General features: G+C 50.5%; 1 protein-coding gene across 1 annotated transcript in view; it reads right to left on the reverse strand.

Moving 5' to 3' along the window:
• Positions 1-25,683, reverse strand: part of LOC138566371 (inter-alpha-trypsin inhibitor heavy chain H3-like) — a 669,737-nt gene that overhangs the window by 211,952 nt on the left and 432,102 nt on the right. Inside the window, exon 16 of the mRNA XM_069643540.1 lies at positions 4,666-4,710. Within this exon, the coding sequence (XP_069499641.1) occupies positions 4,666-4,710 (45 nt within the window). The remainder of the gene's footprint in view (positions 1-4,665; positions 4,711-25,683) is intronic.

The following is a 25,683-nucleotide window of genomic DNA, read 5'->3' on the forward strand; positions in this document are numbered from 1 at the left end:
CTGATGCAGTAGAAGCGGCGGGAAGAGAAAGATTCTGAGATGCAAGATTTGAACTGTTGTTAGGTTTGATCCCGGCAGAAGGAAACCTGGATGTGAGAGATGTATTTGACCTGTTCGGTTTGATCCCAGAAGCGGGAAACCTGGAAGTGAGAGATATCTTTAAAGTTTGAAATAAGTACTGTGCTTAATACTACATATACCAAGAGGCCTTGGTGTTGGAGTGGAAAATTGACATTTGAGGAAAGACGGTCGAAGTGGTCATGCCGAGGAAAGAGCAAAAGCCTCGCAGTATCGAAATTCTTCGACAGTGGAAGGCAAGTGTTTTTTCATGGGAAAGTTAAAACCCCCCCGAAAGAGGGAACTCTATGAAGGTGTGTTTCCAGCTTAGGGAAGGGAACCCCCCACAAATTGTGGTTTGAGCCCGGCAGAGGGAATCCTGTACTGAATTTAGGTAACCAGAAGGAAACAAACTTTTGTTGAACTGTATAACAAGCTAAAAGGTGACTTGGGCTGGAGTGAGAGAAAGCCTAGAGGTTCAGCGGATAAACTTGTGACTTTTCATGGAAGGCAAAGTGGGCCCTGGTCCACGAAACAAACTGCCTCCTTGTGTCCGAAGCCAGAGTGCGTTGCAAGGTCCAAGTTTGCCACCTTACCCCGTGGTACAAAACGTGGGGAAGGGAGTTTACTCAGACATACAGACATTTCTTTTGAACACTGATTTTAGTTTTTGCATTACACATTGCCTTCACACATGTATTGTATTAGAAAGAGGGCAGACATTAGGTTTATTAGTATTGGCCATTTTATATTGACCAAGGAATGACTAGGACTGTATTTTCTTTTTGTTTGATGGTCGAGATTACTCCCATTTTAATTATAGGGCAAAAGATGAGTTGTCCAACCCTTTTAAAACCATCAATAACGGTTTTGAAAATTGAAGCTCTTGTGCCAGTGTCTACTTGTGATATCATGCCTCCCTCACACCAGCCTGTTGCAGTGTGACATGTTAGAATCTTCTGTGTGTATATAGGAAGGCCCCTTATTGAAGCTCAGGTAGTTATAGCCTTGCAGTGGAGAGGGGCATGTGTTGGACTTATGCACTACATGTACTACTCAAGAAGTAACTGGAGTACTCACCTCATTCCCCATATCAAAATATGCATTTGGGGTTCTACTAGGACTTGCCAGTGATTGCAAGGTAGCTATTGTTTTCTGGGAAGGTGGTTTACTGACCAGTAGATGCAGGCTGAGTAGTCTGCTATTGATGTCCTAGGACTTCTCCCCAAAATTGTGCCATGGCAATATGTTGTTATATATTATATCAGCCCTCACAGATGTTCCATCATTTCCACTGCAAACACTCTGCCTGCACAGCGCGCAGGTGGCAACATTCAGCAATCATTTGTCTAGTGTGAAGACATTGCACGCAATGCATTTTGGGCCTGTGCTCATCTGGCTGTTCAGATATCCTTGGTGTTCTGTTTACACATTAGGTTGTGCCAGTGAATTTTTTGGTATTGCTGATAATGCATGCACTAGTAGTGTGAGATTTATAAATACTGTACAGTCGTGGAAGTGCGTCTCTCAGTGGCGTCTTCCACAAATATGTTGAGCAGCCTTGCCTTTAGAGGAAGATCATGATCTGTAGTTTGGTCATCCTTGATCTCTGGCTCAGTGGAATTGGGAGGCAGGACATTTACGACATCCTCTGTTAGTTTGTTGATCTCCTTTTCTGCTCCACGAAAATGTGGGCTGTGTCCTGCTATTAATCCTTCTCCTATGTCATATGGCCAGGCAGCAAAACGCATGCATGCACTAGTTCTTGTAGCAATACTTAGTTATCTATAGCAGACTGTCCTCACCTTAAGGCATGTAAAGATTAGCTACTCCTGTTTTGCCTTCATTGCAGCACAGCACCACTTGAAATGTGAATATCACAGAGCATACAGGACCAACAGTAGCTGGTGTGAAACAGCCACCTGCTTCACCCCACCTTCTGGCACATGTGAGGGCACTGAACATATTGGGACCAGATCTGTATCTTGAATTATTCTCCACATCAATGAGTACTATTTTGCAATTGACGGTTTTTAGGGTCTCTCACACAACATGTCACTCTCAGAGATGTTCTGCCCCCACACAGAAAAATCAGATGTCAAATTGATTTTCTGCATCATCACTGAAGGCATCACATTTCACTCTTTAGGATGTATTTGCTGCTATTTGAATAATCAGGTGTCACATATTACCAAACAAAGAATGTGTCACTATATTTTAAGCTGCCTCCTTACAGTAAATATAATGATCACTCTGTTACTTTCGGCCAATTAACAAACAATTTCTCATCAATTTGATTACTCGCCTCATCACAGAAAGTAATCAGTTGTCACTTTCTGATTTTAACTTTCCCATGAAAAAACACTCTTTCATGGCATGCTCCCTCCCAAAATATCAATCATCGCTCATTCTGCCTTCTCACTGAAAACATCAAGTGTCACTTTGTGAGATTATCTCCCTCCGCACAATCAGGTGATACTCTGAAATGTTCTGCCTCCTCAAGGAAACAAAATAGTCCCCAATACATAGCTCTGTCTCCTCGGAGAGAAATCACTTGTCACTCACTTATTTTATGTAAACTCACAAACACATGAACCCTATCTTTGATTATTTAATCCATTACAAATATATTAGGTGCGTTTCTCTGGGATTGCTCATGTTCCCTTATAAATACCACTTCTCTGTGTGATTTTCTGCCTCTTCACAGAATACATTCAATTGTTACCATTTGTGACTTCATGATTCCTCGCGGAAAATCACGTGGTGCCTTCATTTTCTTTCCATAAACATGTCCTGAATTAATGCACCCTCACAGACAAATTAGGGGCTTTCCTGTAAGATTTCATGTTCCATCATAAAACACCACTTGTCACACTCTGATTAAATACTCGTCATTGAAAGAAAGTGGTGTTATTTTGTGATATTCTGCTCCCATGTAAAAAAAAACATTAATGTCCCCTCTCTTTGATGTTGTGTTTTTTCAGGAAATCTAATCAATCCTCTCTGTGATGTTATGAACTTTCAGAAAATAGCAGGTGATATTCTCTCCGTGACATTGTGGTCTCTTATAAAAAAAAAAAGAAGAAAAAACCTCATTTATTTTCTGCTGTCTCAGAAAAAGTCAAATGTACCACTCTTGTCGACAAGAAGAATCATTCTGGGGGAAGTGTATAGAAAGGGAGGTCGTGTAGGGTGCCGTTAGTGTTCTGCTTAGTGTGAAGGAGAACATTATATCAGACTACGGTTAGATTAAGAATGTCATCAGAGAGGTAAAGTACAATTAAATGTAGACTTGGCATCGAGATAGGGCATTAGGGATGAAGGATGGGTAGAGGTTGACACTTTCACCTTGGCATAACAAAATTAAGAGAGGGATTTGTCATTTCTTCCTGAGAGAGCATACCATCAGAGAGAGAGAGAGATAGTCGCTTGATTTCTAGAGAAGCATGCTATTTCATGAGAGTTAATGACATCAGAGAGTGGGCCATTTTACAAAAATGTCTAATTTTATGCAGGGGCTGCCAACATTAGTACGTGTGTGATGTTGGGACCGCTGCATACAATTTGACTTTTGCAAAACGGAGTGCAAAAGTAAAGAGTGAAAATAGGCAAAATTAGATGTGTTCTTTACTTGTATACTCTTGTAAACGATTTTAACGTTGTCTGCAATCAAAGCTTTACGGGTAGCATTTTCTATGGAGTCCTGTGCAATGACTGCTTTTTGAACGTGTTCAATGCAGCTGGTTCCATGTGATTTCTTTGTTGCATGAAAATCTCATGTAGAGCCCGAAGGAGGAGGAAGAAACCGATTCCTTGCCCTGTCTCCGACTCCACATACAAGCCATGTTTTAAATGACCTGGTGCAGTAAAGCAAGCTGTAAAAGGCCTTATGCCTTGGTTTTACACTTAGGTTAACCACGCTGCATCATAACAAATGACTGCCTGGCAGTTGAAAAAATAAGTTGGGCCTCAATTTACAAAAAAATGCTAATTGCATGAAGGTAGCTGCTAAAGTTAGGATTTATGCAATGTGCATATTCACAAAATAAAAAAAATCGCGTTTACTCTCCATTTGACCCTCCATGTTGTGAAAGATGTAAACGCTACAGGTAAATGACGCTTTGTTGGCAGGATTTGCAAGGGATTCTAATTTAATTTGACTGCTGTGAGCAGGTGCTAAAAACAGGCACATTCCATTCTGGAGGATTTTCTTCCCTTTTCAATGTTGAGTGGGCACATAGAACGAAATAAACGTTGGCAACGTGCATTCACTCTCTGCCTGCAAACGTGTTTGCAGTCCACCTGGTGAAAGCAGGAAGATTTTACTCTAGACATTATTCAAATTGCAGGGAGGTGACCCATTGCAAAGAATTGCAAATGTAAGTTATCCGCTCTGTGCAATTCAGTCTTTAATTTAATATGAAAAGGAGAAGGGAATAAAGAAACAGTTCACAGATAATGCACAGTGGACTTTCACTTGTCTTATATCAAACATGAACTGCTCTCCAGGTAACATAGAAGGTAACATATGTCGCGAGTGATCAGTGCAGCAATGGCTGTGTATTGCATATGTTCAGGATAACAAATACTGAATTGTATAATACTTACTGCCAGTGCCTTGCGCTGGTGCACCACCATGGCCACTTCGTTGTGCTTTGGGGAAAAAAAACATTTTTAGTGAATTTAAAATCCATTTTTAGATGTGACCACATTCGCAAAGCATGCAATAAAATACTAATGTTTTTTCCACCCTCACCACAATACAACCACAGTCAATGTGAGTTTGGTCATGGGCGGGGGACACTGCTTCACCTGGTAAAATCAACTTTCACTGAAAAAAACAGCTTGGGTTATTTTACGGTATGATGAATGCCTTCTTTAGCACTGCGTGATGCCAAGGATGCCTCGGAGAACTTGAACGCATACAAACAAATGTTCTTCCACCATTAGCCTACTCTATCCGCACCATAATATGGCACTGCACCTCTGCCTCTCTTAGGCTCCAAAACTGCATTTGCATCTCTTCTTGCATTCGATGCACATTGCTATCCAGCGACCACATATCCAATGAGTTCCAGAACAGCAGAGGGCTGCACTACAGGTAATGGTAACAACCTTTTAAAATAGCACCTAATTACAGGTTGGGAGTGCATGAGATATTTAGGGCATGGTGCACATAGAAAGTATACAATGGGGTAATTATGCATTATTTACCGCTTGTTGTGAATATGGGTTACTTACCCAAGGCAGTACTTTAAACTCCATTCCTAAATATTGCACTCCAAAACCTATATGTAACCCACCTTCAGTGAAATGATAAATGAACTGAAGGAACCCCTGCGTGTGTGCTGCATGGAGGACCCTTCAAACAAAAACAATGGGCCTCATTACGGGTTTGGCGGTAGCCAAGCCCTTATTATGGGCATGGCTACCGCCAAACACGCTACTGGCCCCGGCACCCGCGAATGGGCCATTAACGGCCCATTACGAGATGGATGGGCAGATAATAACAGTGCCGGTGCAATGACGAGTTCTGCTCGCGGGTGCCGGCCTGCACGCCTGATCAGACCACACGTGTAGTCCGGCACCGGCAAACAGAACTCAAAACGTGGTGGAGAGGTAACAACGGCACCAGTAGCACCGTTGTTGCCTTTCCACCACATTCGTAATAAGGCCCAATGCTTGAGTTCTGAACAGCACAAGCAGGGTGCTGTTGGAGTCAGTTAACGAAGCCGGACCCGGCGGTCCGAGAACGCTTCGCAGCTCAGAGGCAATGAACACCGTACATGGATCATCCCACCTTTTAAAATATATGTGGCGCTCCGTTGCCAGGACGGGTGCTGCATTGATAATCACTGCTGTGCCTAGGATCTTCACGGAAGGTGGAGCCCTGTTGACAGAGTAGGTACCGAGCACTACCTCTGCACGGCTTAATGCATGGCACTCTCCATGGGGACGGGGAGCACCCCACCATCACCGTCGCCTGCTGGTCTGCTTGCTGACATTACACAGCGCTGCCCGGGAGAAGGAGAGTGCCGTCTGATTGTTGCTAGGTAAGCAAGGGACAGTGGAGGAGGGTTAAGTACCTTTATGTCAAAAAGGTGTATTACTGTGCCCACCTACACTTGTTTCCCTCCAAGTGCAAGTACATCTGTCCCCCGCTACATTTTTGGAAGTCAATGCTGTGATCACCGTTTGGTGTGCATATACATACCATACCTACTTACCTGGTCCTTCCTATCGCTTTCTATCCACCATCCTGGAGTTACTGTAAATACTGCCAGAGCAGGTTTCCATTTTTCATCAGTTATGTTTTGTAAATGTTGTAAATAGGGTGCATTTGTATCCATAATCATTTGCCACATCCCTGACTATCGGGCACCGTCCTCATCGATTGGCCTAAGGTAGTCAGAGGTCCATGCCTGCCTCCTGCATAGGGTTGCAAACACTGTACGCAAATGGCCACACTCACTGAGCAGAAGTCTGAGTGGTGAGAAAGCAAGAGAGGATTCACCCTGGTTTCATGTACCACCGCTGGTCTGGCCTTGTACAACCTCAAGCAGCAAACTACCCAAAGCTGAGTGTGGGCTTCAAAGGCAGGGTAAAAAATACATGAACCAGATGATTTATAACTAATCAAGGATGATATGCCACAAGGACATTTTTAGAACATGTCTAGAACATGTCTAGAGCTCTGATGTCTGAGTCACTAAGGAAATCAGCCTTACTAGAGCAGTCTGTTTCCAGGCATAGCTATTTGTTATCCAGTGATGCCCCAAGCATGTGGAGGACCAGGAGCACATCTCAGACTAAAGCGTATCTAAGGACGGGAGGACACAATATCCTTGTATACCATGAATGGCAATTAGGGGGCAGAACTTGACAAAAAGTAACCCACCAGGTCATGCCAAGCAGCAATGACAGAACGCTGGTAGCTCATCATTCTATAACGTATCTCAAAACAGGAAGGCTGAAAATACATCCAAATACAGCCACTCAAACGTGAAACAAATGCTGCCCAAGGCACATGCAGGCCCATACCTCCAAGCTCACCTATAAAGTTGCTTAGCTCTTGCCACTCAACATTTACGAAGGAGGGCTGCAGCATCCACCCAAATTCATCAGAGCTACAGTTCCCCATCTCCACTAATAGATGGACCTCTTCCTCAAGACCCAACCGGAGAGCCTAGTGGGTAGGAAGCAGTAACGGTGATGACCTGGCAAATTCCAGAAGGGCTGAGCACCACAACTGAGTTGGCCAGAAAAATGCAACCAAGCACTTGTGTGCCCAAGGCCCCATGCTGGCCTATAATGTTGCCTAGGGTTAGAAACTGAGCATTTCCAAAGGAGGGCTGTAGCATCCACTGAATATCCCCAGAGCTCCACATGCCAATCTCCACTACCAGACGGAACTCTTCCACAACACCCAACCGAAGATCCCAGAAGGTGGGAAGATCCCAGTAGGTGGGAAGCAGCAACAGTGATGCCATGACAAGTTTCAGAAGGGAGTAGTACCACGACTGAGTGGGACAGAATGATACCGCGAAGACTAGACAGGCGCAGAAGTGGTGAACGTGAAACATCACTCTGGGGAACAATGAAAAATGAAACTAATAGAGAGCCCTTGAGCCCTAGATCTGCAGCACAGCATCAGTGGCCTGTACCAGTGGGTCCAAGCACCATCTGAAAAAAATGTAAACCTGGTACTAGAGGTGTTAGGCCAGAAAGCGTCATCGCTTATGTGCAGTGCAGCAAAGTTGGGGCATACAGCCTCTCCCTGCAGCTACTCAGCAACCCTCTCAATGGTTTTTATACTGATTTTGTGATCCACACGCTCTGTCCACGGTCATACTCTTGATTTCAGTTGCCCTGATAAGCAATTATGGATCTCACTGGTCCACCCACCTTCCTTGGACACTATCTGTGCAAATTACTACCTGCTCCTTTTCCTACATGCCTAATCTGTAACCTCTAAATCTCTGCACCAACAGTACTTTGCATCTTGATGTGCATCATAATACTCTTTTACAGCCCTATTTCAATGTAAATAAAAAAAAGAAAATACATGATTTGTAACTCTGTTGTGCTTCCAACTGTGAATCCACCACCATGCTCTACTGCTTTTAATTGCTTTTGGGTAAAATCGAATTTAATTATCTGTATATCTGGGCATGTCCTGCTTGCTCCTTGATCCATATGATTGGCCGCCTGGTGTGATTCTAGTGTCGCATAATGCTTGACCCTCTCCCCTGCTACCCTCTGGCTCTCACCCCCACTCCTGCTCTTGTCTCTGCCCTCATGGTGCTCGCAATCTCTCCTATCTTTTCTAACTCCTTCTCCATCTGCTATCCTCCCTCTCTCACCGAGTCTGGAAGGAAGAAACTAAAAAAGGCACTCCTGAGTTCCAACCCTGGTCTGCCCATCGAAGACATCAAGATCAAAACTTCCTCCAGACAGACTATCACTGACACTGGGCCTCATTCCGAGTATGGAGGTAGCCATGCCGCTTTTAGCAGCATGGCTACCCCCATACCGGGAACCGGGTCCGGGTTCCTTGAATGGGGAAATAACGGGCCATTCCGACCTTGGAAGGCCCGGTATTTCCCCATTCAGGGAACCCGGACCCGGTACATCCCCATTCCCATTTGAGCCCCCATAGGGCTCAATGGGAATGGGGAGGATGCTAACGACATTCGTCATTAACGGGCCCGTTGTTAGCATCCTGGTCTGCTTGTGGGACCCGCAAGCAGACCAGGTTTTACCAGGCGTCCTTAGCGAGACCCGCAAGCAAACCTCATAATGAGGCGGTAGGGGCTTAATGGCACCGGCATCTCTACCAGCGCTGTTAACCCTCTACCGCCCGGGTCGTAATGAGGCCCACTCTCTTTGCTGTTCCTTCTTCTAACCTAGGGACCCCCACATATGGTCTGTGTCCTCTCCCCTTTCTCCTCCTCGCTCATTACTGGTAGCACCAGGTGGGAAGTTCTCTTGGCTCACTTTGCATCTTGCAAATGCACCATTAATGCCTATCATAATGGCACTATCATGGTCCAGGGCTCTCAGAACACCCTCTGCTTTCTTAACAGGCATCTTCCTTCTCTCCAACTTCCCTCCCTCTCCTTCCACTCCTCCTCCCCTCATATCCCCTCTCCCTTCCCTCCCAGTGGTGGCACCCCCCCAATGGTGTCAGCCCACCACTGTGCCCCCCCCTCGCAAATGGTTTAAGGGGGGCAACCAGCTTCACTTATCTACCCTCAATTCTCACTGTGCTGTAAAACATTCCTCTGACATCTTTCATCTCCTTGAAGACCATCACCTTGACGTCCCTGATCTCACTGTGATGTGGTTCAAGGTCAGCTCCATAAATGCAATTGACACTCTTCTCCCTGGGGGCTACAATATCCTGTCCAATCCCAGGCACTCCCATACTGGTGGTGGTGGGGCTCTGATCTTCCCTGAATGGGTTCCTGCCTCCATCATCCCCACTCAAACCTACTCATCCTTTGAAAGCCTATACTGCAGGCTGCCTGTCTCGCCTACTTTCTCTCGTATTCTTGCTACCATCTACAAACCACCGGACCGCCCTCCCTCTTACTGTCTGAATAGGCTGACCTGTCCTCCTCATGTTTCCTCCCCGAACTTAAATTCCTTGGGGACTACAACATGCATCTTGATTCTCTAGATGGGGCCACTGTTCTCTTCAGCAACCTTTGCAACACTCTTTTCCTCTCTATCCTTCTCTCTGGCCCAACTCACTCTGCCGGACATACCTTGGATGCTCTCATCTTAACAGACATCGCTCTCTCTAACCCTCTCACTACACCTCTCTCCTGGTCTGACCACTCTCTCATCTCTTCCCATCTTGACCTTCTCTATCCTCTGACTCCTACGCCTGCACTGTCAGTCTCATTCGCCTTCATTCGACCAATGAAACATGTGTCAGCCACTACATCTGCCTCTTCCTGCATCCCTCCTCCGGCCCCTTCATTAGATTCTCCTTCTGACTCTGTTCTAGCTAACCTCTATTTCTCTATCTCGAACACCCTAGACATCCTTGCCCCCATCACGAGTATCCGCATGAAGCCTGCCTCCAAATGCAACTCTTGGTATGACTCTGACCTGGCTGCTTTGGAACGCAAGTGTAAAGCTGCAAAGCGGAAGCGGCAGGCATCTAGCTCATCCTCTGACAAACTGGCCTGCCATCTACTCCAAAGGCAATACCGTCTCTCCATCTGCTCCAAGATGGCTCATGTCCAAGCCCATATCTCTGGATCCATCAATATCACGGCTGAACTCTTTGAAATCTTCAAGGAACTTGTGAATCCTACCACAGCTTCCTCCTCTCCTCCCCCCTCCCAGGCCCTTTGCTCTGCAATGGCTGCCCACTTTTCCACCAAAACTCAGGACAACCTGTCCTCTCTTTTATCTGCGCCCCGACTGCATCCCCCCCTTCTCTCACCTCCCTTGTCCCCATCCCCAACCTACTCTCCTTTCTCCCCCATTAGATCTCTAGAGTGGTCAACTCTGTGAAGTCTCCTCAAAACTGGTGCTCTCCTGCTCCTCCAGAACCATCAAGGGCAACATTGCCTCTCTCGCTCCAGCCTTGACTGACCTCTGCAACCACTCATTTGCCACTGGCTCCTCCCATCAACCCCTCAAGCACTCTCTTATGCACCCCCTCCTAAAAAAGCCATCTGCTGACCCTTCTTGCCCGGCTAACTATCGCCCTATCTCTATCACTCCTTTCTTGGGCAAACTCATGGAGAAGCTGGTCATCCCCCAAATGACCCTCCACACCGAAATGGCCAGCTGCCTCCATGACCACCAGTCTGGTTTTAGGGCTGCCAAAGGAATGGAATCGGCTCTCTTGAACACCTGTGAAGACCTACTTTCCAACTTGGATTCCAACAACCCCTCTGTCCTGATCCTTCTTTATCTCTCTTCCACTTTTGACACAGTCAACCACTCCATCCTCAAACTGTCTCCATGCCACCCTAGGCATCACAGACTGGGCACTGGCGTGACTGACCTCCTTTTCAGACAGACCTTCCCAAGTGCAAATGGGCACATTTCCCTCCTCCACCCCCATCTCTAATTGTGGCATTCCCGAGGGCTCTATCCTATGACCTTGGCTCTTCAACATCTACGTGGCCCCTCTGGCCCACCTGATCTCCACTTTCTACCCTAATTTCCATTGTTACACTAATAAAACACAACTCTCTTTCAAGTTGCCCTTCTCTATCTCCTCAAACTCCTCCCTCATACCTACTATTCAGGCATGGTGCTCTGCCATGGTAACCATGATGGTGTCCAGACATTTGGTGGACTGAAAACTGGTCGAAAGACATTTGGTCGACGCAATTTGGTCGAAAACCAAATGGTCGAATTTTTTTTTATTTATATATATATTTTTCGGGTTTTCGTTTTTTAAAAAAAGGGGGTTTTTAGAAAAAAAAGGGGGTTCGGGGGGGACCCCCCAAAAAAAAAACAAAAAAGGGGTGAAAAAAATAAATAAATTCGACTATTTGGTTTTCGACCAAATTGGTTCGACCATTTGTCTGGTCGACCAATTTTTTTCGACCAAATGTCTGGTAACCGCCAATGATCTCTGCCTTAATGCCAGTAAGACAGAGATCCTTCTCATTGCGATGCCCACTCCTTGCTTTGCCTCCCCTCTCAGGCCAGAGTCCTCTGCCCTCACCCACTTGTGAGGCAAAAAACCTTGGCTCCTCTCTCTTTCTCTCTGCACATCATGGACCTCGCCAAGAATTCCAACTTTCAGCTCCACCTCCTGAGGGACATTCTTCCTTTCCTCACCTTCCCCCAGAAGCTCAATATCTCCATGTTAGGGAGAATTCTCCAGAATGGCTAATTTCCCTTACCTGTTGAGTCCCTCAGCAGCTTTGCTGGATATCTAGGATTGATTTTTTTACCTGGTAAGTGTGAGCCTTTTTTTCCCCCACTTTTACATGTGTTTTGCTGTGTGTTGTACATTTTGTGCTCATGGACTATGGAGTCTCACCTACTCCATAGGCATCTTCTTTTTACTGTGTGTCACACAGCACCTTTAGTGCAGTGACACAGGGTTGTCTATTAAACTCAATTTTCTGGCACTGACTACTGTCTCCCAGAACATGTAAAGTTGCCGTTGACTTTACTAGTCTTTTTAAACGTACAGACCCAGTACAACCTATCTTCTCATAGAGCACTGAAAGGGTTAATAGTTATCCCTTTTTTGTCTGTTTCTCATGGAACATTATTTCGTTCCCCTTTCTCTAAGATGTGGCTGGTGGCAATGGTATCTACCGTTTTTATTCTACCGCGAGCTATGCAAAAATCCTCGGTATTGTTAGAGGCTATGGTGGTAGCCTCAAACTCTAACCCACTGGATCCCATTTAATTTAATTTGGTTCCGGTAGGGTTTATTCGCCATTTCTTTTGAAAAGGTCGTTCGTGTTTTACTCTGTGCGCCAAACCCGGCTTGGTTCCTTTGTTCGCCGTCCTTTGGCGGGCTCTGCACAGAAGCCCTCCTTAGGCGCCTAAGTGTCAGGACAGGATGTGAGGGAGGGGTTTGCGGGCCCCTGCACAGGGTCTCCTTGGAGACCCAAGTCGCACTCTAGTTAGACTGGCGAGGTGGCTGTCCTGCCAGGACAGCCACCCTGCTGTGTGATTGACAGCCAGGCTGTGTGAATGGGGGAAAACTGCTTAAAAGCAGGTCTTTGGGATTTGGAAGGCAGAGTCGCCACTGGAACGAGAGAACCAACGAAGAGCAGAAGGAAGACGACTGCTGCAACTACTGGACATCCCGGTGAAGCCCTGCTGCAGGTCTGAATCGCCTGAAACTCCGACGAATATCTGCAAGGTATCTTCTTCCCTTGAGCTTGGTGGGACCAACCAGCTCACATAAAACCAAACACCGGCCTTCCTATCCTGGTCGAATTTGCTGTGCCTCGCTGCAGTGAACTGGATAGCCAGGAGGGACGGAACCGGTTTGGGTTTTAAGGAGCGCACCTTTTATTCAACGCTTTGCTCTGCTGCTGGCTTCTTCCCTGGGCAGTGCAGGGCCCTCCAGTCTTCCGCCTTGTCACCACAACAGTCGCTTCAGGAACCGTGAGCCTGCAGGAACTGCCATGAACAACCGCCTCAGCTACAGCATTCTTCTTCATTTAAGGGACTGTGCAAACTGTCGCTCGTTCCGTCGGACCGCAGTGAAAGTGTTTGAAATCTTTTGCCTCTCCGAAGGCTTGTCCTTCTCTTCTCCTTTGAATAACTTTTCTTCCGACCAACTTCGTTGTGAACTCTTGGCAAAGACTTAACCGCAAACTACTCTGAACTGTGTGATCCTCTGCAAAGACTCTGAACCATTAATATTGGCCCCGGCCTACTGATTTGAATACTAGTTATAGTAAGCCTTTTCTAGATTGCCCTGCCTATTACTTGTGCTCCTTGATTGTTGATAACCCTGTCTTTTCTTCCCTTTAAATTGCTGGAGTGCCATTTTGCTCACACTTAATTTTGAGCCTAACTTGTCCAGAATTGATTGGGGTTTATTGTAGTATATTAAGATTGTGATTGTCTGCTGCTTTATATTAGTGAAGTGTTTTATAACTGATGGTGTAAATAAATGTATATTCTTTTATGCAGAAACCTTGAATCAGTGTTTGTTTGAACCATAGTAATCACTTTAATCTTGAGATAAGTCTGGCTGCTTAGCCATCGCTACCACTTTACTGTGTAGTACAGACTTGTACCAAAGGTGAAATTGTACTTACACTTGTAGTCTTAATTGTGTATGGTGTTCCCAAAGGGTACTGCATATGATTCTGCCTAAAACTCCAGAGCCCTGGTTCTCTCAAAGCTGGACTACTGCAACCGTCTCTTCCTCAAACTGCCTCGTTCCACCCTTCTCCCCCTTCTACTAATCCAGAATAGGACTGCGAGACTTATCCTTGGCCTCAAGCCCAGGAACTGCATCTCTCCAGCCCTAACATCTTTCCACTGGCCCCCAGTGACTGCAAGGATCCAATTGAAGATCCTTGGTTTCATCCACAAGGCTGTCTGGGCCTGGGACCTCTTTACATCCAGCTCTCCCTCTCTAAATACCTCCCAGCCAGAGTCCTTCGGTCTTCTGGCCCCAACTCTTTGCAGTTCAAACGCTTCTCCAAGCAGAGCGTAAGAGGTAGGTCCCTTTCCTCTGTCAACTCCTCCCTATGGAACGCCCCCCCTCAGTCTTGAGCCGGATCTTCTTAAATTCCGGAAACTTCTCAAGACTTTCCTTTTCTCCCACGCCCTTCTTCTCCCCCTATCTTGCTAACTCTCCATATTCTGCTGCGACTGGGGCCTGGCCCCTTCAGAGTCACACAGGGACCAGACCACCCCTAGCAGTCCCCCAGCATCCTTTACCAGAACTTGCCCTCGGACTTCCTTCCCCAGACTAGGCCAACTGGTCCTGCATGTCCACCACACTCCATTCCCATAGCACTTGCTGCCTTGGCCCCCCCGAGCACTTCCCGCCCCCACACTTAGGGGTACCCTGCTCCTGCACTTCTTCCACTGCACTTGCACAATATGATTGTCACAAGGCCAATATAACTGTTTTTGTTGTTCTACTTTTTTGATTCTCATTTTCCCCTCACCACCCCCCATCTTGTCTTGTGGCACCTGGACACACCTGTGTATGTGTGTCATACAAATGTCCAATAAATAAAAAATAAATAGACCCACGGCTGAAATGAATTCCAGTAGGCCAATAGGGGTGAAATAACTGTAATGATCTGTGATGATGATGCGATTCCTCCATTTCAGGCTACTGTGCCAGGAGCCATTGGACAAAGTGTGCCATGGCACAGGAGAATGAGCCACATAGTTTGTCTTTATATTAGATAGCAGATACAATGTCCATGTGAAGGAACAAGTTACTTACCTGTAACTGTTGTTCTCCAGCATGGGTCTGGCATGGATTCACATGCTCATGAATATTCCCCGTCGTCAGGCTGGGAATCCTCGGTATAGAAAAAATCAGTATCAGTTTCGTTTCTGATCTGTCTTTCTCAGTAGTAACCAATCACTGGTTTCTGGGTCATACTGCCCCCAGCCAATGACTGCCCTCTCCCTAAGCCCCGCCTCTGGCAGCCATCCTCAGATTTGGTAGCACGTGAAGTGGCAGTATGACCAAGTGAAGAGCCGCAGAGGGGTAGGCGGGAGGGTTCGCATGTGAATCCATGCCAGACCCATGCTGGAGAACAACAGTTAGAGGTAAGTAACTTGTTCCTTCTCCAGCATGGGGTCTGGCATGGATTCACATGCTCATGAATATAAGAATACATAGCAGTATACACATGCACAACCACGGGAGGTGGCACAAGGCTCAATATCAAGCAATACAACAACTCAACATTAAGCAACTCTTACCTCCTCACCAGGCTCACCTTAGGCGAACAGGTTGCGCAGCACTGCCTGGCCGACTCTGGACTCCTCCCTGGAATCCCGGTCGACGCAGTAGAATCTCGTGAAGGTGCGCGTCGACCTCCACGTAGCAGCCCTGCAGATGTCGAGCAGGGGCACACCAGACAGGAATGCCGTAGTAGCAGCGATCGCTCTGGTCGAATGGGCCCTCGGACGGCCTGGCAACGGTCGGTTTGCCAACCGGTGACAGTGCATGATGCAGCCGGAGAGCCATCTGGAAATGAAAGTCTTCGAGAGAGCCTTCCCTTGATTCACAGGTCCAAAGTTTACAAACAGCTGTGATGTCTTCCGAAAACTCTTCGTGCGGTCCACGTAGAACTTCAGCGCTCTAGCCACATCCAGCGAGTGCAGAGTCCTCTCAGCCGGTGACGAAGGCGACGGGAAGAAAACTGGCAACACCAAGGGCTCGTTGAGGTGGAAGTCCGATGGCACCTTGGGCATGAAAGAGGGGTGCGTCCTCAGCACCACCCTCGTGTCGTGAAAAGTCAAATATGGAGGCTTGCAAGACAGGGCCTGGATCTCTCCCACTCGTCGTGCAGAGGTGATGGCCACGAGGAATGCTGTCTTCCACGACAGAAACTTCAAAGGCACTGAATGCATAGGCTCGAATGGGGCCCCCCATGAGCCTAGTTAGCACCACGTTGAGCTCCCATGCCGGGGCAGTGGCCTTCACCGGTAGGAATGATCGGAACAGTCCTTTCATAAATTCCTTCACCAGATGATGAGACCACAAGGACGCCCGTCCTGTAGTTCTGGTGTAACGTGAGACGGCAGCCAGATGTACCTTGATGGAAACGTGAGATTGGCCAGGCTTGGCCAAAGACAGTAGGTACGGCAATACTTGAGGGGCCGTAATCCGCAGAGGGTTAATCTTCTGTGCACGACACCAGACAGAGAACCTCTTCCATTTGTGTCCGTAGCACTTGAGAGTTGAGGATGCCCTGGCCTTTGCAAGAACCTCTCTGCAGTCGGCCGGGATGTCGTATCCTCCAAACTCTAATGCTGCAGGAGCCAGGCCTGCAAGTTCAGCGACTCTAGTTCATGATGAAGAATGGCGCCTCCTTCTCTGGAGAGAAGATCCGCGTCCGTCGGCAGCTTGACTGGTGTGGACGCTGACAAGTCCAGAAGGTCCGGGAACCAGATCTGCCTCGGCCACGCCGGTGCGACGAGGATCATCCTGCACCGGGACCTCTTGAGCTGGTTGACGAGCCGGAGTAGCAACGGCAACGGCGGGAATGCATAAAGGAACAGGCCGTCCCAGGGGAACGAGAAAGCATCACCCATGCTCCTCGGTTAGGGAAACCTGCTGGCGAACCTCCGGCACTTGGAGTTCGCCGCCGTCGCAAAGAGATCGATCTGGGGTTCGCCCCATTGTCGGAAGAGTCGGTCCACTTGATCCTGGCACAGTTCCCACTCGCGGCACGAGCGCAGCTCCCTGCTGAGTGAGTCGGCGATGGTGTTTTTTATCCCTACCAGATGAAAGGGTACCAGAAACATCCCTTGGGCGACAGCCCAATGCCACAGATCCTGGGCTTCCTTGGACAGGGCAGGGGATCTGGTTCCGCCCTGCTTCCGAATGTAAAACATCGTGGTGGTGTTGTCGGTGAAGATCCTCACCACCTTGCCCTTGAGGGACGGAAGGAACGACCTGAGGGCCCAGAACACTGCGCAGAGCTCCAAGATGTTGATGTGGAGAGTCTTCTGCTCCGAGCACCAAAGGCCTCTCGCGTGGAGACCCCCGGTGTGCGCTCCCCAACCTTCCAGGGAGGCATCCGTCATCACCGTCACCTGGTGGGCCAGGGCTAGGAAGCCTGTTCCCGCTGTCAGATAAGCGCGGACATCCCACCATCGTATCGCCTGACGGAACGCTTTGTCGAGCGGGATCCTGTCCTCGAAGCTGCCCGTCGTCTGGATCCAGTGGGCGTCGAGGAATTCTTGCAAGGGCCGCATCCGAAGTCTGCAGTGGGGCACCAGATAAATGCAGGAGGACATCACTCCGAGGAGGGACTTGATAGACCTCACTCTGGCCACGTCCGTGGCCAGTAGACGTTGCACCTTTCCAAGGATGGTCCTTATCCTTTCCTCCGATGGTGAGGCCCGCCACGCCACTGTGTCGAGCTGTGCTCCCAGAAACAGGGCGACTTGCGACGGGACCAGGTGGGATTTTGGAAAGTTGATGGAGAACCCCAGGTCCGTGAGCAGCTGGACGGACTTCGCAGTATGTTCCACAGCGAGCTCCCTTGTCCTTGCCCGTATGAGCCAGTCGTCCAGGTAGGGGTAGACGTGGATCCCCTGCAGGCGCAGCCGCGCCGCCACCGGTGCTAGGCACTTGGTGAACACCCTGGGCGCTGATTTTAATCCGAACGGGTGTGCCTTGAACTGGTAGGGCCGCCCTTTGACCACGAACCTGAGGAACTTTCGGTGCCTCTTTAGAATAGGGATGTGGAAGTAAGCATCCTCCAAGTCCAACAACGACAGGAAATCGCCCTCCTCCAGCTGTCCCAGCACGTGCTGGAGGGTGACCATCCGGAACTTCTGTGCCTTGATGCATTTGTTTAGTCGCCGCAGGTCCATGATGGGACGCCATCCTCCTGTCTTCTTCTTTACGAGGAAGTATCTTGAGTAAACTCCGGAGCCCCGAAGCCTCTTCGGGATGAGCTCGATGGCACCTTTCCTGAGCATCGCCCGTACTTCCAACAGCAGTTGAGGGATGTGATTTTCCTTCCTGGCCACGGGAGGAATGCGGGGGCACCTCTTCTGGAACTCGAGGGCGTGCCCCAGGGCCAGGGCATCCAGCACCCAACGGTCGGTGCAGATGGACTCCCACACGCCGACGAACTTCGTCAGCCGGCCTCCCACCGGGGTGCTTCGGCGGGGGCCCGACCCGACGGACGATTCAATCTTGCTTGGAGGCTGCTTTGCCTCCTTGACCACATTGCCGGTGACGGCGGGATCCACCTGACTTGCCGCATCCCCTGTAGGTCTCCTGTGACGAAGACCTTGCCGCTTGACGGTAAGTAGAGGAGCTGCTGCCGGCTCCCTTGGAGGCACCCTGTCTGCCTCCGGAGCTCCGAAAGGACGGCCGTCGCTGTTGGAGCACACCCAGTGCACGGGCCGTCTCCGTGTCCGTCTTGATCGCCTGAAGGGATTCATCAACCGCCTTGCCAAAAAGGTTGTTCCCATCGAAGGGCATGTCCAAAACCTTGGTCTGAACGTCCTGGCGGAAATCCGTCGTCTTGAGCCATCCTCGTCGTCTCAGGCAAACGCCATTGCCCAACTGACGGAAACCAGTGTCGGCGATGTCCGTAGCCACCGTAATAGTGTGGTCCGAGGTAATCTCACCTTCCTGCAAGATTTCCAGGGCCTCAGCCCTCTTGGCATCCGGAAGGAAGTCCAACAGAGGGGCGATCTTGAACCACAACTCCCTGTTGTAGCGTGCTACGATGGCCAGGGCGTTGGCCGCCTTCATGGTCGTCGCTGCAGATGAGATGACCCGTCGTCCCATCGCATCCAGCTTCCTACCCTCGCCGTCCGGAGGGGAGGTTGAAGTCGAGGCCGATGTCCCCCCCACTTTCTTCTTGGCCGCCGCCGAAACGACCGAGTCCGGGGTAGGTTGCGCCCTAAGGCACAAGGGGGCAGCGTCGGGGACCCGGTACTACTTCTCGTAACGGTCCCTCTTCGCAGGAGCCGTGGCAGGGTTCTTGAGGAGGGCGAGCCCCTCATCCCAGATGTCATTAAGAAGCGGTACGGCGAGGACCGTCTTCCTTTTAACCTCGCGCCGCTGGTAAAGGAACCCCTCCTTCTTTTCCTCGGGGCAGAGCTGGAAGAGCTCGGATGCCCTGGAGATCATTGCATGGAAGGATCCAATCTCGTCGGGCAGGGACGCCCGGGCAGGGGGCGACGGGGGACACGTCCCATCGTCGCCTCCGTACCCGTCGTAGTCGTGTCCATGCCTGTATCATCCCCGTGGGTAGTGGACCGGGGGGAAGGCAGAGAAGGCCGCAGAGGCGGGAGAGGAGGCGTAGGATGCGTCCTCCTCCTCTTAAGCGGTGGGCTCCCCGAAGGTCCTGGCTCCGGTTCCTCCGTCGGGTCTGGCTCAGGCTCCTCCGTCGGGGGAAGGGTCAACCTAGTCCTTATCTCCGAGCATAAGGACTGGATGGCTGACAAAATGGCTGCCGAGGTGTCCTGCGGCGCGGGAAACGACAGGAGCGAGGGCTCTTGAGGAGCCTCGTCTGCGTCACCATCGCCCTCGTCGTCGCCCTCATCGGGATCCCTCCCGATGGGCTGGGTCTCCTCCACAACTTGGATGAGCTCCTCTTCAGAGGTTGTGTCCGTATCCACGATGGCCACCACCCCCTCCCTTTTCCAACGAGGACTTTGTGGGGGTCTTCTCGATGGGCCTGATGGCCCGCGGTGGCAGGGAGACTCTGGTACCTGAGGGCGCCTCCACTGGTGTAGCCTCCACAGGCTGAGCCAGGGCCGTGGCGACATCCTCAATCGAGGTCTTAGCAGGGTGAATTAAGGCCAACGTCACCTTCTGTATGCCTGGGGCCTTCACCTTGGGGGGAGGGTCCGAGTCTGGCTCCCCCTCTGCTGGAATCTTCGAGATCGACCGGGGCCTCTCTAGAAGCTTCGCCGGGTTCTCGGACTTCCTCTTACCCAAGCCAGAGCGTTGGCTCATGGTTGATGGCGCCAGGGAGGGTGCGCCCTGCCTGGCAGCCAAGGAGCCCGACCGTTCGGCGCTCCCGGTGCCCGCGGACTCGCGGTGCTTGGCCTTTTGTTGGGCCCCCGTCGCCGGGGCGCCCTCACAGGACTTAGAAGACCGCTCGGACTTCTTCTTCTTCCTCTCGCCTGACGGGCTCTTACCTTCCAGCCAGTTGGTGAAACGGAGGTGGCGATCCTTCATGGTCCGCTCCGACATGTTCCCACAAAACGCACAGTCCTTCTCCACGTGCGTCTTGTCCTCATGGAGACAGTAGAGGCATAACGAATGCTCGTCCTCCTTGAACAAATTCTGAAGCTGGCTTCCAGGGCAGGTCCTGAACAGCTTCCCGGGCGTCGAGCTTCCTTTCTTCTGGGCCATGTCCGGGGTAGGCCTCGGAACTTCTGGAATCCTCCAAAAGCGTAACTCGATGAAATCTTCACCCTTGAGGGGCGTAGAAAACTCCAAAACGGGTCCCCGTTGATCGGATGTAGAAACGGTGGAGCTTGAGGCTCTATTTAACCGAAAAATGAGAAAAATCTCCTGAAAAAGCGCGAAAACGCAGCAAAAGCTCGAGAGCTACAGCACGAGGACTCCCAACACTTGAACGTGCGGTAAAAATCTGAGGATGGCTGCCAGAGGCGGGGATTAGGGAGAGGTCAGTCATTGGCTGGGGGCAGTATGACCCAGAGACCAGTGATTGGTTACTACTAAGAAAGACAGATCAGAAACGAAACTGATACTGATTTTTTTTCTATACCGAGGATTCCCAGCCTGACGACGGGGAATATTCATGAGCAAGTGAATCCATGCCAGACCCCATGCTGGAGAATTCACAGTCCACTTCTGGGACCTCGCCATTGCAGAGCATGTTGCTTTCCCAAGTTTACAGTACCTTTCACTAAATGGTCTATGAATCCAGTGGGAGATAAAAGCAGCAGATTGATTCAACAGCCACCAGGCTTCTGAATTATAGTGTTGTAAGCTTGGAGCATACTACATCACCTCCTACCCAATGGAACCTTAATGTTGTTACCCCCTATTTAATCTTCAGAGATACTTACTGCAGATTGTCCATCCATAAAACAGCAATCTACAATACAATATGCAATATAAGCTTAAAAACTGGACAGCGACGTTACCACATATAGAAATAAAATGGAAGGCTGCACTAATGATTAATGGCTTAGATACTTAACTCATTACAAGGAAATAACCTATTGTTCGCTATCCCATTCACATCAGGAAGTGATTGGTTGAGCATTTGACCTGTGCCTCCAAGACTGGCTAAGATAAGAATTTAAAGTCCGTCAGTAAAAAAAACCTACAGAGATTGCTTTCAATTTATTAATCCTCGGGATCCTAAAAAGGGTTATAATGTGTGCCCTAATGGCTTTAGAGAGCTTACAGAAAAATAAAACATTGCTAAGTGTTCCAATTTCATGGGGACAGCATTAACATCTGCATTCTAGGTAATCATATCCGAATCAGGGACTGCTGATGGTAGACGGATTAGACAATAGCAAACGGTAATGAAAGTGGTTTAGCTCTCGTCATTGTTGGGGGCTGCTCCGGTCCACCGGGCAGCCCCATACTGATGTCGGGCAGCACCCGACGGCACACACAAAGGTGCGGCGATCACGCCGCTTGATGACGGGTGGGGGTTCAGCCCACCCCGCTCCGGATCACCGAAGCTCCGCACACGTGGGCCGGGTTGCAGCCGGCTCACCGCGGCCCCGGCCCTGGGGGCACCCAGGCCGGGGTCGCCTCCCCAGCCCGCCTCACATGGCTGGGGGACCCACAGGGACGGCGTTGCCCGGCAGGGGCACCGTCCGGACGGCGTTGCCCGGCAGGGGCACCGTCCTTAAGCTGGGCCCCGTTCGTGGGCCCAGCACCAACAGCGCAGCACCAGCCTGGTGCAACAGGAACGACGCTGGAGCCAGAATGGGAGTGACTGGCCAGCCGGAAGCGGCTGGCTTCTTTTATTATGTTGGTCACGTGGCTACTGCCACGTGACCCATTACAACATCCTGGGAGCTACCATGCTCCCAGGAGGGGTTCACATGCAACACCACTCCATTTTTTAATAAACAACAAACAAAACACATCCCGCTAACTACCCACTACTACTCCTACAACCACTCTACTAATACACCCTTTATTAACCTGGGTGAGTGGTTTCACTATTGCTGAACGCCGCCCTTGTCGATCCCCCCTGGCACCATTTAAAGCATGGCCACAATATGCAGGATCACAGCTTCCCACCGCCACTTGAATGGGCCGTTTTAAGCACGTCCAGGGTCTGCAGGATCCCAGTCTTCATGGGGGTGGCTACTGAGTCCACATTAAGCAACTGCGGGTCTGCAGGAAACCAGTCCGACATCATCCATGGACAGCTATTCAGGACAGTTCAGTTCACAACTTAGGGCCGGCAAAGCCGCACCTGGGGGAACCCCAGGGGCCACATCGGCCAAGTCCAGAGTCAGGGCACCGACGACGGACAAACCGGCCACCTTTCGCACCTCCCCCTTCACATGGGGGTTGCTGGCGTTATGTTTGGCCAGCATCACAGTTTTTCCGTTCACCGCCGCGGGCCCAGTTGTTTCAATGCAGCCACCTCGCTGCTCTTTGCCCGGGGTGGGGGAGGGGCCGGCGGCTCACTTCTTTGTTGCGGCAGAGCCGCATCTTCCTCCTGACAGCGGGGGCGGAGAGGCGGCACCGGTCTTATTTCGTTTGCGGGCCCAGTTGGAGTCGGGCCCGCATCCATTTTCCCATGCGGCGATGTATGCCGCTCTTCATTGTTGCAGGGCAGAGACCATTGCGTGCGGCGTATGGGGGAGGGGCCGGCAGCCCACCTCCTTGTTGCGGGCCCAGTTGGAGTTGGGCCCGCCTCACCATTATCCTTCGGGGCGCACGGGCGGGCCGCTCGCCCACCATGTTTTCCTTGCGGGCCCAGCTGGTGTTGGGCCCGCCTCCTTCTCTTTTTTCGCGGTGATGTCAGCCGCACCTCCCCTCTGCGGGTCGCGGATGGGCCTGCGCCTCCTCGTTGCGGCCACCGCCACGGGCGCTTTTCTCTCCCTGGGGAGGGGAACCGGCATCCTCCCTCCTGCGGCGATGTTAGCCGCTCCTCGTTGCGGCCGACGCCGGGGCACCCTCCCTCCCGACGGGGAAAGAGGCGGCCCCCCGCGTTCTTCACTGCGGCGCGGGCCGCACGCTTCTCCCCCCTCTCGCGGCCGACGCCGCAGAAACTTCTCTCCCCCACGGGGATAGGGGGGACAGTCGTCTCCGCTCCTCCACATCGCGGCCGACGCCGCTTCACACGCAGGGCTCCAGCCCTCGTCGCCATTGTTGGGGGCTGCTCCGGTCCACCGGGCAGCCCCATACTGATGTCGGGTAGCACCCGACGGCACACACAAAGGTGCGGCGATCACGCCGCTTGATGACGGGTGGGGGTTCAGCCCACCCCGCTCCGGATCACCGAAGCTCCGCACACGTGGGCCGGGTTGCAGCCGGCTCACCGCGGCCCCAGCTCTGGGGGCACCCAGGCCGGGGTCGCCTCCCCAGCCCGCCTCACATGGCTGGGGGACCCACAGGGACGGCGTTGCCCGGCAGGGGCACCGTCCGGACGGCGTTGCCCGGCAGGGGCACCGTCCTTAAGCTGGGCCCCGTTCGTGGGCCCAGCACCAACAGCGCAGCACCAGCCTGGTGCAACAGGAACGACGCTGGAGCCAGAATGGGAGTGACTGGCCAGCCGGAAGCGGCTGGCTTCTTTTATTATGTTGGTCACGTGGCTACTGCCACGTGACCCATTACAACATCCTGGGAGCTACCATGCTCCCAGGAGGGGTTCACATGCAACAGTCATGTAAATCCAATAGAAGGAAACTTCTACTACTAATACTACTGTTAATTATTTCCTCAGAAAATATGCTTGAGGGTTTCGGAGATGGCGTGAGGGCAGGCCTCACCAGCGCGCGTGTCTCAGCACAAACGAATGGAGATGGAGTGGTATCAATGCACGTCGTCTTTATTTAAATCACATAGATGAACTAACTGGTCCCGCCTCCCACCGGCGTCACTTCCCTTCCCGCGTCCAATTTCCTTCAATGAACACCCGCCCCCCTGCTAACACTAGAACGTCAACATGACAAATTCAGCAATGTTATTGTTTAGCAATGATTTACGTGTATTTGTCTAATGGTGTTTTCATCTAAAGATCCTGCCTGATGCCTAGTGCATTTCCTCACTTGCACCATAAAAATGGAGCTACCCAATACACAACGGGCATCTGAAAATGCATTTTAGGTGCGGTCATTCAGATGTCCACCCTCCACCCCTTGCATTTGACCAAATAACAGGGCATTTCTGTTCATTTCAAAGCGCATCCCAACTTCACAAACTAGAGGCGCTTTGAAATGCACAGAAATTAAGGGTATCGCAGGGGGAGATTCAACTCTTGGCAGGGTCACTTCTGACCCGGTCAGGATTTGTTTAAGTGCTGGAGTTTAAACCGCGCCTGTCACACTACCATTCCTGTCCCCCAAACGAACCTTGCTTTTATTACAATCATTTCACATAGACAGACACTTTAGGTGCCTGTCTCTGTGTAATGCACTCCCAGCAACCATGGCTGGGAACTTGTCATGCACTGATATGCCGATATATTGTACGCAAGGGGGCTGGTCAGCGCATCTTAATGCCACTGTCCAGCTTCTCCTGGAGCAGGTGAGAAAATAGGCTGACATGCATATTTGAGCAATAAGCACAAATCCTCTGTGCATTTTCCCATTTTGAGAATCTGGCCCTCTGTCTACAAACATAGCTCCCAACTCACACGCTTTTGGCTGGTGTCACCCGCCTTGTAAACAGCGGACTCACCCGCCAAACCTCATGCACGCCCATTCATTTCAATGGGCCTCTCACCCGCCAAAAGTAAAGTGGGGTGTTTTCACCCGCTTTTGCGACATAAATGGTTGAGAGCTATGCTACAAAAGAAGAGAGCGCAGAGTTTGTTTGTATGTTTGAGTGTTACCAGAGTTGCTGGATAACTCTTCTCTTTCGTGTTGACGTCTTTCTATCATGTTCATTCACATGGAGGACGGTCAGCTGATTTATAAAGGGCTCAAAGGAGCAGAGCGAGAGGAATGCACAGTCTCTTACCGGTGCTGGCGGAGGGCGACAGGGACATTATGTTGTAAGTACTATTTTCATATTTCTTACAAAACACTGGAAGATGCACACCAGAGCACCTTAGTGCAGGAGCGGACGATTTTCGATCCTAATTGCCCTAAGTGAGGTCTACGAAGACTAGTCTCTCCCTCTCCTCGAGGATGCCTGGGAAAACAACAAGCAAAGCTGTGAGGAAACGCTCGCAAAAACCTTACAACAAAATGCCTATCACAAGATTGCAGCAAGTCGTATCTAAACCTCCAGTAATAATGGGCACAGAAGAAGGGACT

Source organism: Ambystoma mexicanum, chromosome 2p (genome assembly GCF_040938575.1).
Source record: "Ambystoma mexicanum isolate Mex_15411 chromosome 2p, UKY_AmexF1_1, whole genome shotgun sequence".
NCBI classification, from domain to species: domain Eukaryota; kingdom Metazoa; phylum Chordata; class Amphibia; order Caudata; family Ambystomatidae; genus Ambystoma; species Ambystoma mexicanum.